Source organism: Polyodon spathula, chromosome 39 (assembly GCF_017654505.1).
Source record: "Polyodon spathula isolate WHYD16114869_AA chromosome 39, ASM1765450v1, whole genome shotgun sequence".
Classification (NCBI taxonomy): domain Eukaryota; kingdom Metazoa; phylum Chordata; class Actinopteri; order Acipenseriformes; family Polyodontidae; genus Polyodon; species Polyodon spathula.
In genome coordinates this window covers 308621-323694 of record NC_054572.1, presented here as the reverse complement: position 1 = coordinate 323694, position 15074 = coordinate 308621, and the positions used below count along the sequence as shown (strand labels likewise).

Genomic DNA, 15074 nt, shown 5'->3' with positions numbered 1-15074 from the left:
TTTGCTGTCCCACAGAACCTTCAATTTTACTTTATTTTTCTGCGGATGTGTGCGTTAGGAGAACAGGAAATAAAATAAACTTTAAAATAAACTCAAAGTTCATCGCCAGACATCAGTTTTCATTTTTCAGGCTTTCTTTAAAAGATGGCACAAGCTTAAATAAAACCTTCGAAATATCTGGCTATGATTTTGAACCCCCTTTGGTCGTAATATACAATGGTTCCCAGTTTTAAAGCTGTTTACGAATGCACGGGCTTTAGCTTCCTAGTGGAAATCTCCTTTCCTTTGAACTACCAGCACGCCCTCCCTGTTCAGCGTGGAGCATCCACTTGAGAGCGCGTTAGTTTCAAGACTTCTCTGTGCTATGGACTCGTCTCCCCTTACAACACGTGGCGCTCAAGTTATTTTATTTAAGGACCTGGAAACGTGGGAAGTGTTTGAGGTGGCGCGTCGTTGCTGTAAGGCAATGCAGAGCAGTGCTGGTCCACCCCACTTTCAACCTACAATTAAGAATAGAGATGTCATACACCTGAACATACGAGAAGACATTATTACAAAGAAGGATGTTGTCCGCTCATTACAAGCCACCAGTCTATTCATATACATGTATATATTTTATTATTATTGACATATGCTTTATAGACAGTAAAATCCCCACCTACTGATTTCACTTAATTTGTAACCAAACATAGGGGGTGTGGTGATGCCGCTTTTATTCATTTTTAAAATATTCCTCCTTTTGTGTATTTGTATTACTTTTCATCAGAAGTATTTACCCTCAGAAAACTACGTATGGCTTTGTGATTCGTTACCGAACAATAGAGTCTTTTGTTATACAGAGTCGCAATAGCTTTCTGGAAATAACAGATCAAATACGAACAGGCACTCTGGCGTGTTGCAATGCGGGCTTCAGTTAGCCAGATATACGCATTATTTTTCAAACGTCAAGTGTGCATCCAGTATACCACCCCTAATACAACTATGTATGAAATCATGAGAGGAAGCAAGGGAGGGGTGAAATGGGCATTAGAAACTGCACCGGTAATCATAATAGTTACAAGCTTTCTGGAGAAGTAAATTATACTGTATCGTACATTGCACACTGGGAAACTCATTTGCCGTACAGTGTCAGTGGAGATATATTTTAAAAGTCCAACGAAACCTGTCCCTTTTATTGTCAGTTTTTTTTTTTTTTTCTAATTACCGGTAATAAGACTAATTGTTTTGTTTGCTGATCCGACATTAGCTGTAAAGTTCCTGGGTAAAATAACAATTTCTACAGACCAGAACATACGTACCTCGCTTCTGTACTTTTTTCCTCCTCTGTCCCCTGCGTTACTGTATTCTCTCGATCTTCCTGCTGTGTGTCACGATATGTTCCCTCCGTTACCTGTCGTGGAAGCGGCGAGCAGTACAGTTACCAGCCTAGCGGGGTTACCCGTAATGTGCAGTAAACTCACGCCGGTCCCGTTACACTGTCTCACTCGCATCAAACACAAACTCCTGCGCTACTCGGTTACTGTCCCTAGCTAGTAATCTTGCATGCAGGAGGAAGTACATGGGCGGGCAAACCCACAGGCACTAATACTTTTCTGTCCAATGAGGGTGGACCTGTTTCTGAATTGGATTTGCCCCTTCAAAGTTACCCCGTGCGAGTGGCAGTAGGTGTGCCCAGGTGACACGCAGAGGCAGCTGCGAAGGTAGCAGTCAGGACCGAATGACACGCTGCTCTACCGGTATATCGACTTGGGTGTGAGTTTATTATACTCGTTGATGTACACGCCTGACTCAAGTTTAACCTTTATTTCCAAGAGATGTTATCCTTAGGCGCTAAAAAAAAAAAAAAATTAATCTTCAGAACAAGTCTTGCTCGTTCTATGATGCGACATTCCGTCTTTATTGTTAAAATAGTTTACATATTTTTAATAAATGGTAGAAAAGTATGATCCTTATACTTTTCATATATAGAAATTGGCCCCTTTTATACATTTAAAATATATTTTAGTCTGTAATCAATTTATTTTATGTGGATTACAGACTAATGAAAATATATGGTGCGCCATATATTTCAACATAAAAAATAAATATATGGATTACAGACTAAAATATATTACATATATTTTAAATATATTAAAAAGGGGGCAAGTTCTATATATGAAAAATATAAGGATCATACTTTTCTACCATATATTAAATATGTTTTTTTTCCATAAGGGTGTGTGCTGGAATGGTTTAATCTTGATCAGCAGCATTGCAGTAATTGTTTTCACTCTTATCATTGTTTTAACCGTTTTAAGCATAATAAAAAAATACCTGTACAAAACAACTTTTAACCAGTAAGATGTTAAGTTATGTTTCTGTTTGGTATGGTATGTTGTGTCATTATTGAGCAACAGGGGCATTATAACAAAGCAACTGCATGTGTTTCCACAGAGGAATACAACCAAAACTGGCATGAAACTATTGACTCTGCAGCCGCTATTGATTCTGCAGCCAAGCGCCTGGAAGTCAATATGGAACACATCAACACAGCAATTTCACAGCTACATATCTGCTTGTGTATTCCAACAGAAATTACTTTTTTGTGCTGTTTATACATTGTTGTTTTCCTCGCACTCATTTGCCTAAGCCCCTGGACCTCAATAGCACAATGGCTATTGCAGCTGTGTAATATTGATTTACAGCGTAAAGCTGCTATAACCTAAAATCAAACCCTCCGGTTCTCCTGACGTCACGATTCCCAGACAAGGCCCCATTGATGCCCACAGGGCTCCTCCAGCCAGGAACACAAACGCCTTGTTGTCTGTGGCAAGTTTTCAGCAATACCTGAGCTTGCCTGGACGTCAGGCTGCATCATTTACCAGCACGGCTAACAGACTCTCTGACTGATCACATTCCCAGGGTCACAGATCCCAAGAATACCAGCACAACACCTGCAGCTACCATTCAAGCTCGGGCTGCATTTGTGGACTGCATTATATAGTCAATCGGGAACCAACCAAAGAGGCACCAAAAGTTAATGCCCCAGGCCTTTCCCCTGTAGGGGCCGATGTTCGAATTTAGTTCCCACGTGGCAGGAAGGTAGTCTACATTAAGCCCAATGACGTTCAGTCCTTGTTAAAGTTTAAAAAGAAGATCCTTCCTTTTTTTAATCTGAGAGGTTCTGTTCGCTGTCACGGTTTTTGGTTTATTGCTGTTTTAGGGTTATGTATTTTTAGCTGTTCATCTGTCTTTCGTACCACTTGCATTGGAAGCAAGATCCCTGGAATTGTATCTGATCACCTGATTGGCTAAAGATCTGGCTTTTCAAGGGACAAGTACCTCAGTGAGGTCACTGATCACAGCTGCTAGTCTAAAGGAAACTGTTTTGAGAGGGCTGGGGTGCAGGAAATATAAAAATAGATCATTTAGAAAACTATTTCATTTGTTTTGCAGTTCTTATGTCGCAAAGGGAAGTTCTCTGTCATTATGAAAAAGCAGCAGGTGTAAAATCCAGGAGTAAATAATAATCTTTAAAGTCACTATTAATAGATAATCTGGCTAGTTAGAATCTGAAGATTATTGTATTCAAAGACTACATCTAGATGCCCGAGTGTATTCAGTAGTAAGAGACTTCTTTATGTTGGTACATGCTCTGTGCCGATCTTAAAAGGTGGTTCGCCTAACACAGACCATGCTGAATGTATCAGATTGGGTTTTTCTGGGAACATGTTCCAGTACACTATTATAAAAACACAGTTACAAAAAAAAATTCCAGCTTTTAACCCTTTCATTTATGGTGACATATGGGGAAATATTTTTAAAAAAAGTCTTTATACAGGGGGCCTATGGAAGAGGCAAATGCATGACACTGATGTGAGGATGCTATTGTTCCCCCCCATATAAAAGTAATGGTAAGAAATTCAATTAAAAGATATTTGTGGGTCCAAAACAACTTTCTTCAGCTATTTTTAAAAACATTTTATGCAGAAAATGGTTCAATTAATGTTTTAAAGAATGTACTAAACACACACACGCGCAGGATTTTTTTGTGTGTGTCCAATTGTACAGCTGATTTATCAAGACTGGGTCTAAAATACTATATTTGACTTTTTCTATAATTCAGCAATTCTAATATAAGGTATTGGAACTATGAGGCAAAGCTTAGTAAAAGTGCACCTTTCACAAAGGGAACTGGATTTACCATGCTTGAATTAGTGAGCCCTTTTCATATGTTTCATATAAAGCTGAGCAAAAACTGCTGAAAGGACGGAAAATTCTCTGACCACAGGAGGTAAGTTAATAACACAAAGCCAGGCAACGTTTTAGAGAACAATACCTCTTTCCAGCAGTCAAAAGCCCAGTCAAACAGCTAAGAAATAGTTCTAGAGAAAAAAAAAGTGTAAGAGACTATTGAACAGAGTGTTGTACAACACAGCCATCAGTGAGCTTTCTAGACACTTTGAGGGAGGTAAATATCAGCTTACATTGAATCTTACAGCACCCTGCATTACATTTGCTGCATCACTCAATACTGATTATTGTAGGAATATTAAAACACTGGAGCTAATCTTAAATCAGGAGGGGAAAGGGCCTTTGGCACTCCGTCCCGAGTCATGACAGGAATGCTGGAACAGGCGAATCTTTTAAATCAAATTTAAAATCATACTCGTTTTAGTTTGCTTATTTCTGAGCTGGGTTGACTGTCCGATGGTTTTTATTGCAAAGCATCCTGGGATGTTCCGCACGAACAGCGCTAGATGAAAGCAGACTGGATTGTGGCATCATTTCCATCTGATCATAAAAAAAACTTATTTGCCTGGTACTAAACGTTAATGGAACATCCATATATTTAATAGCACTTGTTGTACAGAGAATATTCTATAACAAGCACTGAGGGATCTAGCATCGTGAATGTTCATGGTGTTCAGTCATCTCGCTGAAGGATTCAGTAGCAATCTTGCAGTCTGATAGTGGCTGTAAGGTTATGATTAAAGGTTTGAGGTCAGGATTAGGTTTATGTGCAGGTGCTCCTGCGGGTGCTGCTGGAACATTTGTCTCCAGAAGAAGCAACGGTGAGGGCGTCAATCTGGCTGTGCAAGACCAATCGGTATGACCATCAGATTCTGGTCCAGTATCTGCTGGTTTATATAGGTAACGGAAACGCTGTCAGATTTAACACCAGGATGAAAAGCAGAACGGTGTAGGACCTGGTGGTCACCTCTTCCCAACCGGCACGATGTTCATCCTCCAGCACTTTCCTCATGGTGTGTCGCTTTATTCCCCACCCTGTGCTAAAATCTGTTTGCCACACAAAATCAAAATAAATAAAGACGGTACACGGACCATCTGCTTATTTCACGCGCGTTGAGACAAAAGCCCTCTACATACTCACTAATGAGATCTCTAGACTATGCACTCATAAGCAAGCTGTTGTTTTTCAAGAGGATTGTTATCAAGTTTAATCCGGCCTCCAATTATCAGCAGCTTTATTAGAAGCAGCTTGCTATCTGGGCCCCTAAGCTCATCTACCAGTAACACTGAGTTCATGCATTACTTACAACCACAAAAAACAAAAAACAAAAAAACTAGGGCCTCTCACTGACCTGATTTAATGCTGCTGTTGAGAATAATCATCACTAGATTTATTTTCCAATTCCCTGAACATTTACTATGCTGTCCAGTATTCGAATATCCTCATGGTTTTAGGAATAGTAAGAAATCCCTTCCCTTCCCTTTCCAATCCCAGTAAATTATTCTTTCAGACTAACTCGCTAGACAGAGAATGCTGTACTTGAACGGGGAACTTGTTTTTTCCATTGCTAACTGCTGTGCAACGAAACCTTGGCCCCCTTACAAAATGATGGCCAAGAAAAACACACACGATGGTTCAGGATGGCAGTGCCACCCATCCCTGCACAGAAGATTAAACAGTGCCAGCAAAGTTCACGAGTTTGATTGCTTCATCTTGCAAGCTTGACAGAGATTCTACACCTCTTGTTCTCGTGCAGCTGATCACAGGAAAGACCACAAAACAGCTTGGATTTGTCCTTTTATTTTCACATCGTGTACCTCTGCATCTTCATTTTCTTTTTACAATCAGTGCTTCAACATTGCTTCAGCTGCCTGTATTTAAATTAAAATCTTACCAATAAAAAATGCATTGCTAGATTTTAGTAGTAGTGTCTACCTGATTCGTGTTGTAGCTCTTAAATCAAGTGAAATCTAACCTGAACATTTTTTAATTATGTCCATGCAACTTCTGATCAAGCAAGAATGGTTTCCAAGATATAGCCCCCACAGTGACCCATCACAAGCCGGATTAGAAAAATGTCACACGAGCTAGATTCTACAGACCTCACAAGGTTCTAGAATGTGTACATCTGATGTCATCACAATCCAATGAGAGGTTCTGAAGAGGTGCTGTATAACATGCACACAGATTGCCAGAAATCTGCATAATAACTGGCAATCTAACTCTTGGGTCTCAACGAAAGCAGTCAGAAAGCAGGAATGTTTCCAGTGATCAAGTGTGTAGGCCATAGTGTCTAGATTGGTTTAAATAAATCATGCATGCCTTCTCAAATAAAAACAGAGGCCAGACTGTTGTTATGTGTTTTTTTTTTTTTTTTTTTTTAAATAGAACAACCCTTTCTGGAAATAGAAACTGAAACAAGAAACTGACAACATTTACATTAAGCTGCTATCTGTTACTATTTAAATCAATAAAATAGACACCATGCCTAAAAACACTCTCATCCAAAACCCTCAACTGCCTGTCCAGTGTAATGCTTAAACGATAAAATGCAAACCATATGCAAAACCTTTGCCTCCGTCACCTGGCTCTGGTTTTGTGCAGATGAGTGGTGGAATGCATTAGGTACGGAGAGCAGCGTCAGAATCACTCTCTTTCTGCAGGGAGGGCAAACTGGAAGATCAGAGTTGATTCAAGGTTTTTCAAGTTGCAGAACATCGATTAATATGATCGTTTCTGATCCACTGTAGCAATCTTGATTAGTATAATGATTCATGAATCAATCTTCATTATGGCAACGGTATTCTTATCCTTAATACACGTTGCCAGTCTAGGTACAGTACAGACGCATCATAAATCACGTCCAATCACTGGCCTACAGTTCGTGAACACTGCCGTGGGGTTCCGGAAGCTTCCCGATATCACAGTTCTGGAACAGTCGGAAATAGAACATCACAACCTCTTCGTAGTTCTTGACAGAAATCCTTTCGTTGATTCCGTGGAACCTGGTGGGGGATATGGGAAAGTTAACCAATCAGAGCATCGTACGGGGAGCGGATTGCGAAGGCTGTGGGCGGGCTCACCTGCGCGTGTCTCCTGGTTTGAACCAGGTCGGAGTGAACCTGTAAATCTCCTTGGTCAGGTCGACAAAGTGTCTGCTGTCGGTGTTCCCCACGCAGATACCTGGGACAGGGCACAACAAAACAGCAGCAGGAATGAGGCTCAGTACAGGACAGCTGACTTCCACTGGGCAAGCAGCAATGGAAACGCTGGAATGGAAACGCTATACTAACAGCTGCTTTTAGTATTAAAGAACAAAGCAAAGGTGTGTTTTAAAAACAAGAGTTTGCTTTTGGCATTTTTATGCAGTGATTTGTGCAAAGGCAGTGTTGAATCTTCAATCTTACACAAAATACCTGCCATGACATTCAAATCTCTCTCGTTTCCGCTAGATGCACATTGGTAATGAACCGATTTCCCCAGAACAACCAACCATTCACTCATTGGAAAAGATTGCTCCAAAGGGCAAAGGCATTCTTTGTCTTATTTCTGCTTGTAGATCACTAATCACTATTATTTTACATAGTCAAGCCTAACCCTAAAGGCAAGCATGAAACACTATAGCCACATTACAAAAAACCTCGAGTAGTGATTCAGCGCTGAAACAACAGCCCATTCAGCGCTGAACACAGGGCACCTACCGAACACTCACATGAGCGCAGTGTAACCAACACTGCCTGGTGGTCACCTTTCACTGGGTTTCTATATTTGGAAGAACCTGAACCTGTGTGACAACTTCTTGAACAAACAGAAAACCGAGCACTGTGCCGGACGTCATAACAGTAGTACAGTATTTCATGTTAGATTTCGAAATGTCACATTTTTCCATTTTTGTCAGTTGTTTACGTGAAGTACATGGCAACTACAAAGCGGTATGGTAATTCAATACGTTAATGTAACATTATTCAGCAGGTTTGATTCGACTTCATGAAGCAAAATTAGTTAACGCTATAGGGTGATGCAAATCTTTTGGCCATAGCTGTATATATAGTTTCTGCTGCAGTTCAGTGGGGTTTGTGCTGTGCTGGTTCTTAGCAGTTGCATCAAAGCTGGATACCTGGTGCCACAGAGACCTGAGGGAACAGCTCCAGCACTGTTTTCTTAATGATCTGATACCCGAAGGATGTTTCGCTGTGGGAGCTGACGGGGAGAGGATCAAATCCGCTGATGAGGTCCACCTTCACACGCTCGTCAGCCACCGTGTCTCTGACGATCTGCAGAACCTACACAGACCAAGAGGAGGCATCTCACTGGTAATCTATCTGTCTAGCTATGTTTATAAACAAAATAAAATATAATAATCTATTTAGAATTTTAAACAGCTCCAGATCTGACAAAGGCACTGCATAAAAAATACATTATTATGAATAATAATCATTTATAATCACTCCTGAAAGCAAAAAGTTTCTTAAAACAAGGAGCTTTGTGAACAGGGCCCTCTTATAGTATTTTCAATATGAAACGGGGGACCCCTAATAGAAAGTTGCTTCCTTTTACAAGCAATGGCAGTTGTAGCATTTGCTCCTGATTTCATGTACAGAACAGGAAGGAGTGGACTTTTTAAACAAACCCGCAGCCAACACCACATTCGGAAAAATCCTTTAGGATATTCACCTCTTCCAGGGTCTGTGCAGAATGGATCCGGAAATTCACAAGCGCTTCTGCATATGGTGGGATAACGTTTAACTGGAAACACGAGAAAGCAAACAAACACAGACAAAGAACGAGGCAGCCATTAGCTTTGAAATCACTGAGACTGAACAGTTACACCCACCTGTCAGTCACCCTTCACTGTATTTGAATTGCAATAGTAAAGCTGGTCTATAATCAAGCCCTGGAAGAAAATGCCAGCCGAGTTCCTTTGGATGTGAAGGACCGATATTTCAGCATTTCCAGTTCCCATGCACAGCACGTTATTTCAGCAGTAACAGCGCCACCTGCAGGCTTTAACCTGTAACTTCTGGTACCAGGCTGGTATACCATCTCAAGTCTCACCATGTTAAAATGGCTGCAATGAAAACGGCATTATAACTGGCCATTAGTTTAGCATAAACTTCGTTTCATTTTCTACATTTAGAAAAAAAAGGAATGGTTTACTCTGCCTAGAGCACATCTGCAACCCATCATGCCAGCCTAATTGAATCTTTTATGAACAAATCTAGCTCCCCTGGAATGCCCTTCCACGCGCTCCAATCGCAGAGACAGTGTCAGTCTCACCCCTCTTACTCTTCTCTCATGGAACAGGAATAAAAGAAAGAGCCGTACCTTTATTCCAGCGTTAAACATGGTAACTGCAGTGGTGGTCCGGATGAAAGCGTTGGTCTCGGGCTTTCTTTCAAGAACCCTACGAAAACAGACACCCGAAACAAACCAAAGCAGTGAAGGATGGCAGAGGCCTCTGCCGTTAAATGCCGACTGTGTTTTAAATTATTGAGAGGTTGTATGCTTGCTATACTATACATTTCTCATAGATAATCCTGATTTGCCATGAATATGATTTACGCCATACCTCGATATTCTTTACCATGCTTTCACTGTGCTCTGTTGCACTTTGTTTTTACTATGGGACACTTTTATAAGACATAGTCGACCTGTGTTTGACTCCAGTCACTTTGCACGTGTGGTGCATAACTTTCCACTGCACAAGGAAGAAGCTCGATTAAACAAATCAATCAAACCACACAGCATAGTAATAGAGGCTTAGAGTTACATCTATTTTTGCTTTTACTGTTTACAACTGTAATAGAAACCCTGTTCAATTCATTCGGTACTGTACACCATTATGTGTACTAAGTATGTATTAAGTTTGACGCAGAGTCACAGAAGCCAGCAGGAAACTGCTAACTACTAACCCTAGTGTAAGTCCTCGTGTTTTTTTGTAATATTTAACACAGACACAAACTCCACGCTGCAGCAAAGGCTTACTATTTATCTAACCCATATTCCATTCACTATAACGAGGACGGTAGCTGTGCTGTACAAACAAAACAACAGCCTGTTGCCGTAATTGGCTATGCTATGCAATTAGTGCAACGAGGCATTCAAACAGATTCTTACCTGCTTAACAGAGGGGAAAAGAGCCAAAGATTGGTCAGAACGAATCGCAGAGGTAAGCTGAACTGTAAAACAGTAAAGAAAGACACAGGAATATTTACTCACGCTTTCAATGCGCAGAGTGTAGAAACAGGACAGCTACACAGACCTTGCTAACTAATACTGAGTTCCCATTTTTTCCTAAATCTGTCTTTGAGCTTGTCTGTCAAACCCTATCTGCTTATTCCCTTGAAATCACGTGTCAGTGTAATTTTGTAACTGTGTCGGACCCTCTTTCTGCCTATACGGTACACATGTAGAGTAGGTGGGGCTGGCAGAGTTGAAAGGTTACACTGTCACATGATTTGAGTGGAATTCTGGCTACTCCAATCGGATTTAGAGAACAATGATAGTGGCACAGAGTAATGACTAGTGCAACAGTAATGGAAATGCATTATGGGAATGCTGGCGTTAATTCAAAGGCAGTCTGGGCCAGCAGACAGGGGTTTGTGAGTTTCAGACTCGCCTTGGAAGCCAGGTGTTCAAAGGTAGCCAGCTCTGGTCCTAATCCAAACAGTCTGGGCATGGGGTTCCTTTCCAGCCTAGAAAAAAAAATAACAAAAAAAAACACAGAACAGGTTTGTAACTGTGCAGTAAGCCACTGCATTTTATCATTTCAGCAGTAAACAGGAACATTGCAACACTGCCCAGAAATAGCTACAGCTCTGTTCCACCAATCTGCTCTGGAATTCCTTCTGGCAGGCACTGCTGCTTAAGAGTGTAAATACGGGACTATAATTTCAATATTTCCCTATATCTGTTGCATGAAGTCTTGTTGCTGGGCTACTGCCTGCGCGTCTTGGGATCCCCGGTGAAGGCCGGTGACTTCGCACAGCCAAGATGCAAACCTGTGTTCCCCTGGCTGGATGACCCCCCCCGACCTGCACACCACCATGTCGTGCTTTTAACTGGGGGAGTGGCCGGGGGAGTCGTTCTGTGGACTGCTCCCCCTTCTCCTCACCTGGACACTGCCGCTGCCAGGATGCCGATGCTCGTCTCACTCGGAGGCATGGAGGAGTGCCCGGTTTCCGTGGAGACGCTCAGCTTCACGCTGCCCTGCCCCTTCTCACTGGTGCCAATGCTGTACCAGACACAGAAACCCATGGGATCAGACAGAGAAAGCGTGGTGTGCATTGCACACACATGCTTGAAATTTCAGGCCTCTTCAGCACAGTGGAGAGGGTTAAACAATTCAATACAAATATTATAAAAGCTGTTTTTTTCCCCTCATTGACTCCTTCAATACACCAGACCTTTAAACAAAACAGCTCCACCCGACACAGCAGTCATGTGGCACCTGGTTTTGCCCTTATAAAATTTTAACACAGTGTTTTTGCATTTAGCATAGTTTACCCTGGTTTGCCAGGTTTATTAACATGCTTTACCAGACCTTGCTATCCTTTACAATGCGTACCTATGTTTTACCATGGCAAACTTTTGTAATATGGGTATGCTATTTTATTATGTTATAGGCATTGAAACTAATTGACTACAGTAGTCTTGCAAGCAAAGCTACTTAGCAGAAAAGAGTTAAAGGTGTAATACCTATAGAACGGCCCAACTAGAAAACGGATAACGCAACAGTTATGTCTTATAGATGTCCCAATACCGTAAAGTCTGAGTTTAGGAATGGAAGGCGGTGGCGCATGCAGGTGAGTGTCCTGCTTAGCAAGAACAACAACAAAAAAGTGTGACTGGGCCCTCTCTGCAGTGTGTTTCTGGGCTCTGGCTTACAGAGCTGCTGGTCCTTGCAAACCCATTATTATCCCGTCCATCACGGCCAAGCCCTCGTCCAATAGGAAGGACAGCTTCACTGCCCTCGACTTCAGGAGGGCAACGATATTCATTGCGCCTTGAAGACCGCTCGCCTGCCAACAAACAAAACACAGCCACTAGCCCAGAGACTGAAATGAAATCAGGAAAGCATATTGCAGCAGATTTGATGTGTCTGGTAGAGCCGTGTGATTAAAGAGCTGCTTTACCTCTTCATCGTGTCCAAACCCAATGTAGAAGGTGCGTCGGGGTCTGTAGCCTCTCTCTAACAGATATTCCAAAGCCTGGAGGATTCCCTTTAAAAACACAACATGCATATGGATTTATTTGGTTAGTTATTTAACCAGGAGATTTACCCATTGAGATTGTGACCTCATTTACAAGGGGGTCCTGGAAAACAATAAAAAGACAATTGCAAAGTACAAACAACACCTTAAAAACATGTGTGGCTCAAACTTAAATCAGCAGCATACAGAGATCAAGGAGCAGAATGAATAAGACACGTATCTATGTGTTAATGTGGACTGAAGGAGAGGCATCTAAGCAATTCCAAAATATGATCTTCATTAGAAAAAGAAAGATCATCAGATTCACAATACCTCCAGCGTGTCACCTCTGCACCAGGAGTTACTTATTTTCCAACTCAAAAAGAAGGACTTTTTTAAAGTTGATGGCAGAAGTGTATTTGCCAGTCTAATACCTCTTACCATGAGGGACTGCTTGTTGTCAATGGTCCCTCGCCCGTAGATGAAGCCGTCGATCTCCTGGGAGGAGAAGGGAGGGGCGTCCCAGCCCTCCTGGCTGGCAGGGACCACGTCGATGTGGGCAAGCAGCATGTAGGGCTGCAGATCCGGCTCCGAGCCTGGCACCGTGAACAGGTGGCTGTAGTTCGCAACCACCTCGTGCTTCACCAGAGCGGAGGAGAAGACTGTAGGAAAGGCTGGCAAAGGAACAGACACACGGGCGTCAGAACTCAAGGGTGCATTGATCACCCAGAACTTAAAGTGCTTGAACCTAACAGAACACTTACCTATCAATTCACTATACAGGTCTCACATGTCTGATATTGCAAACACTTATTTTCATTATAAAACACAACCCTCGGTTTGCTTGCCTTGTCTTCCGGGAAATTCTGTTACACTTAAGACTTTCAAGGTCATTTCACATCAGCAATTTTTACTACTGGCTACAAGGAGTGTCAATCAGGGGAATCAGCTGGTTGGTTACAAACAGGAAAGAAAGCCCTGAATAGTACCAGATGTTATGTTTCAATATGAAAATACATGTTTGCTAAAAACATAGGCTTGTTTAAGAACTACACAGTGAAGACCTAATTAGTGAATGGATATGCAAAGTGAGGGCAAAGTTTTTTTTTTAAACAAAAAAGCTAAATAAAATAAAATAAATCTCTTAGTCTAGTAGAGAGACGTCTGAAATGTCATTTTGCAGAGATTCAGCACCAACCAGTTTACATAAAAAATATATTTCCCTTCTGACGTGGGCTTTACCTTTGAGCAGAAAGCTTCCGAACTCCTCCAGGGCTGTGGTGTTAAACTGAGTTTGCGAGAAAGACACGGTGGGAATTCTGATGGCATCTATAAAGAGAAACGAAGCAGCGTGTGTGGGTTAGCAGATTGAACGGGGCAGAGCACAGGGGTACAGTAAAGACCTGGATTAGTGCACACCTGTTTTAGGCGCAGAGAATTAACAATGGGGGTGACTGCCAATTCAATGATAATGTTTACTGAAAGTGGGGTAAAACGGCCAAGACTGTCCATGCCACACCATTTACAGTTGTCTGACTGATGGCAAACGGGCAAAGATTGCCCCGCCCCACGTTAGTATGAATCTATATAAGATGTACTGCACAAAACCATTGTTCATTAAACATTGAATAATTAAATGCTTTTGATGTATATGGCAGAGACCCTTGGCTGCAAACTCCATATGCATTGGAAAAAGTCATGGAAAACCAATTTTACAAATCTACACAGCGATCGTTGGGTGTGTTGTCGGGACGTGGACTCTAACAATACCTGGGCGAGCCTGGACTTGCGTGCGTTCAGGGGCCAGCTGAATCCCACTTGCTTTACGCAGGAGTTTGAAAGTATGCACACACAGTAAGATTTGTATTTATTTTATAACTGTACCTTTGAATCTGGCAATTAGCTGCTGTCTCTCCAGCTGGCTGATGTGCGGAGGAATCTGCTCCCGTTTTTCCCACGAGGCAAGCTGGAGACCCGCATCGGTATCAAAGGTGAGGGTCCTTATGAGTGCCGTTACCAACAGAAGCAGAAAGATTAACAAGAAACCAATGCCTGCGAATTTTACAAGCCTGAACACTTTGACGTGATTGCAGGTGCTTCTGCTTGTTGTGCTCTTCCTGCCTGTCATTGTAAAAACGTAAACTGCTGTCTGTGCTGTCCCTTGTCACATTACCCAAATGAATGTCACGGACTGTCAGATTGTATGCATTTGTTCCCTGGGGAGTACTTGAATAAACATTGTAATCGTATATGTGCTAAAGGTTTGGTTTTGTTAATCTGGTGCACATGTGATGTGAAGTTTACCGTACTTGCACGCATATAAGCGTAGATATTAGACGGCACAGCGTACCATGCATTTATTAAAATAAAAACACGCTTCAAAATAATTACATGTAATTGATAGATTCAGTACGATTATTTTTTTTCCAGCGCACAGGAAATTATAATCTTGGTTTTCTGGACATACTTGAAAATGTTCTTAAGTCTTAAGAAATACGGTGACATCACTTTCACAGAATTAAGGAAATGGCATTTGTTAAACACTTTGTCCATCACTAAGAAATGAGAAAGCATCACCTTTGTATTAGAAAAAAAAGAAAACAGTAAAAGCAGCACAAAGCATTTATTTTAGTTTTTAACAGTGTTCT

At 41.6% G+C, this 15074-nt stretch overlaps 1 protein-coding gene and 1 long non-coding RNA gene across 2 annotated transcripts; both read right to left on the bottom strand.

Moving 5' to 3' along the window:
• Positions 1 to 227: 227 nt before the first annotated feature.
• On the bottom strand, positions 228 to 1566 carry LOC121304761. The gene is made up of 2 exons (XR_005947995.1): positions 1299 to 1566; positions 228 to 500 (listed from the first exon to the last, which is right to left on the bottom strand). It is a non-coding gene; the product is annotated as an uncharacterized LOC121304761 (long non-coding RNA).
• A 4464-nt stretch (positions 1567 to 6030) lies between these two features.
• Positions 6031 to 14752, bottom strand: LOC121304793 (N-fatty-acyl-amino acid synthase/hydrolase PM20D1.2-like). The gene is made up of 13 exons (XM_041236188.1): positions 14311 to 14752; positions 13669 to 13755; positions 12868 to 13100; positions 12370 to 12456; positions 12122 to 12255; positions 11349 to 11468; positions 10854 to 10929; positions 10352 to 10413; positions 9560 to 9638; positions 8909 to 8980; positions 8352 to 8517; positions 7318 to 7417; positions 6031 to 7239 (listed from the first exon to the last, which is right to left on the bottom strand). The coding sequence occupies exons 1-13, from the start codon at positions 14552 to 14554 to the stop codon at positions 7110 to 7112; spliced, it is 1590 nt and encodes a 529-aa protein (XP_041092122.1). The 5' UTR covers positions 14555 to 14752; the 3' UTR covers positions 6031 to 7109.
• Between the last annotated feature and the right edge of the window lie 322 nt (positions 14753 to 15074).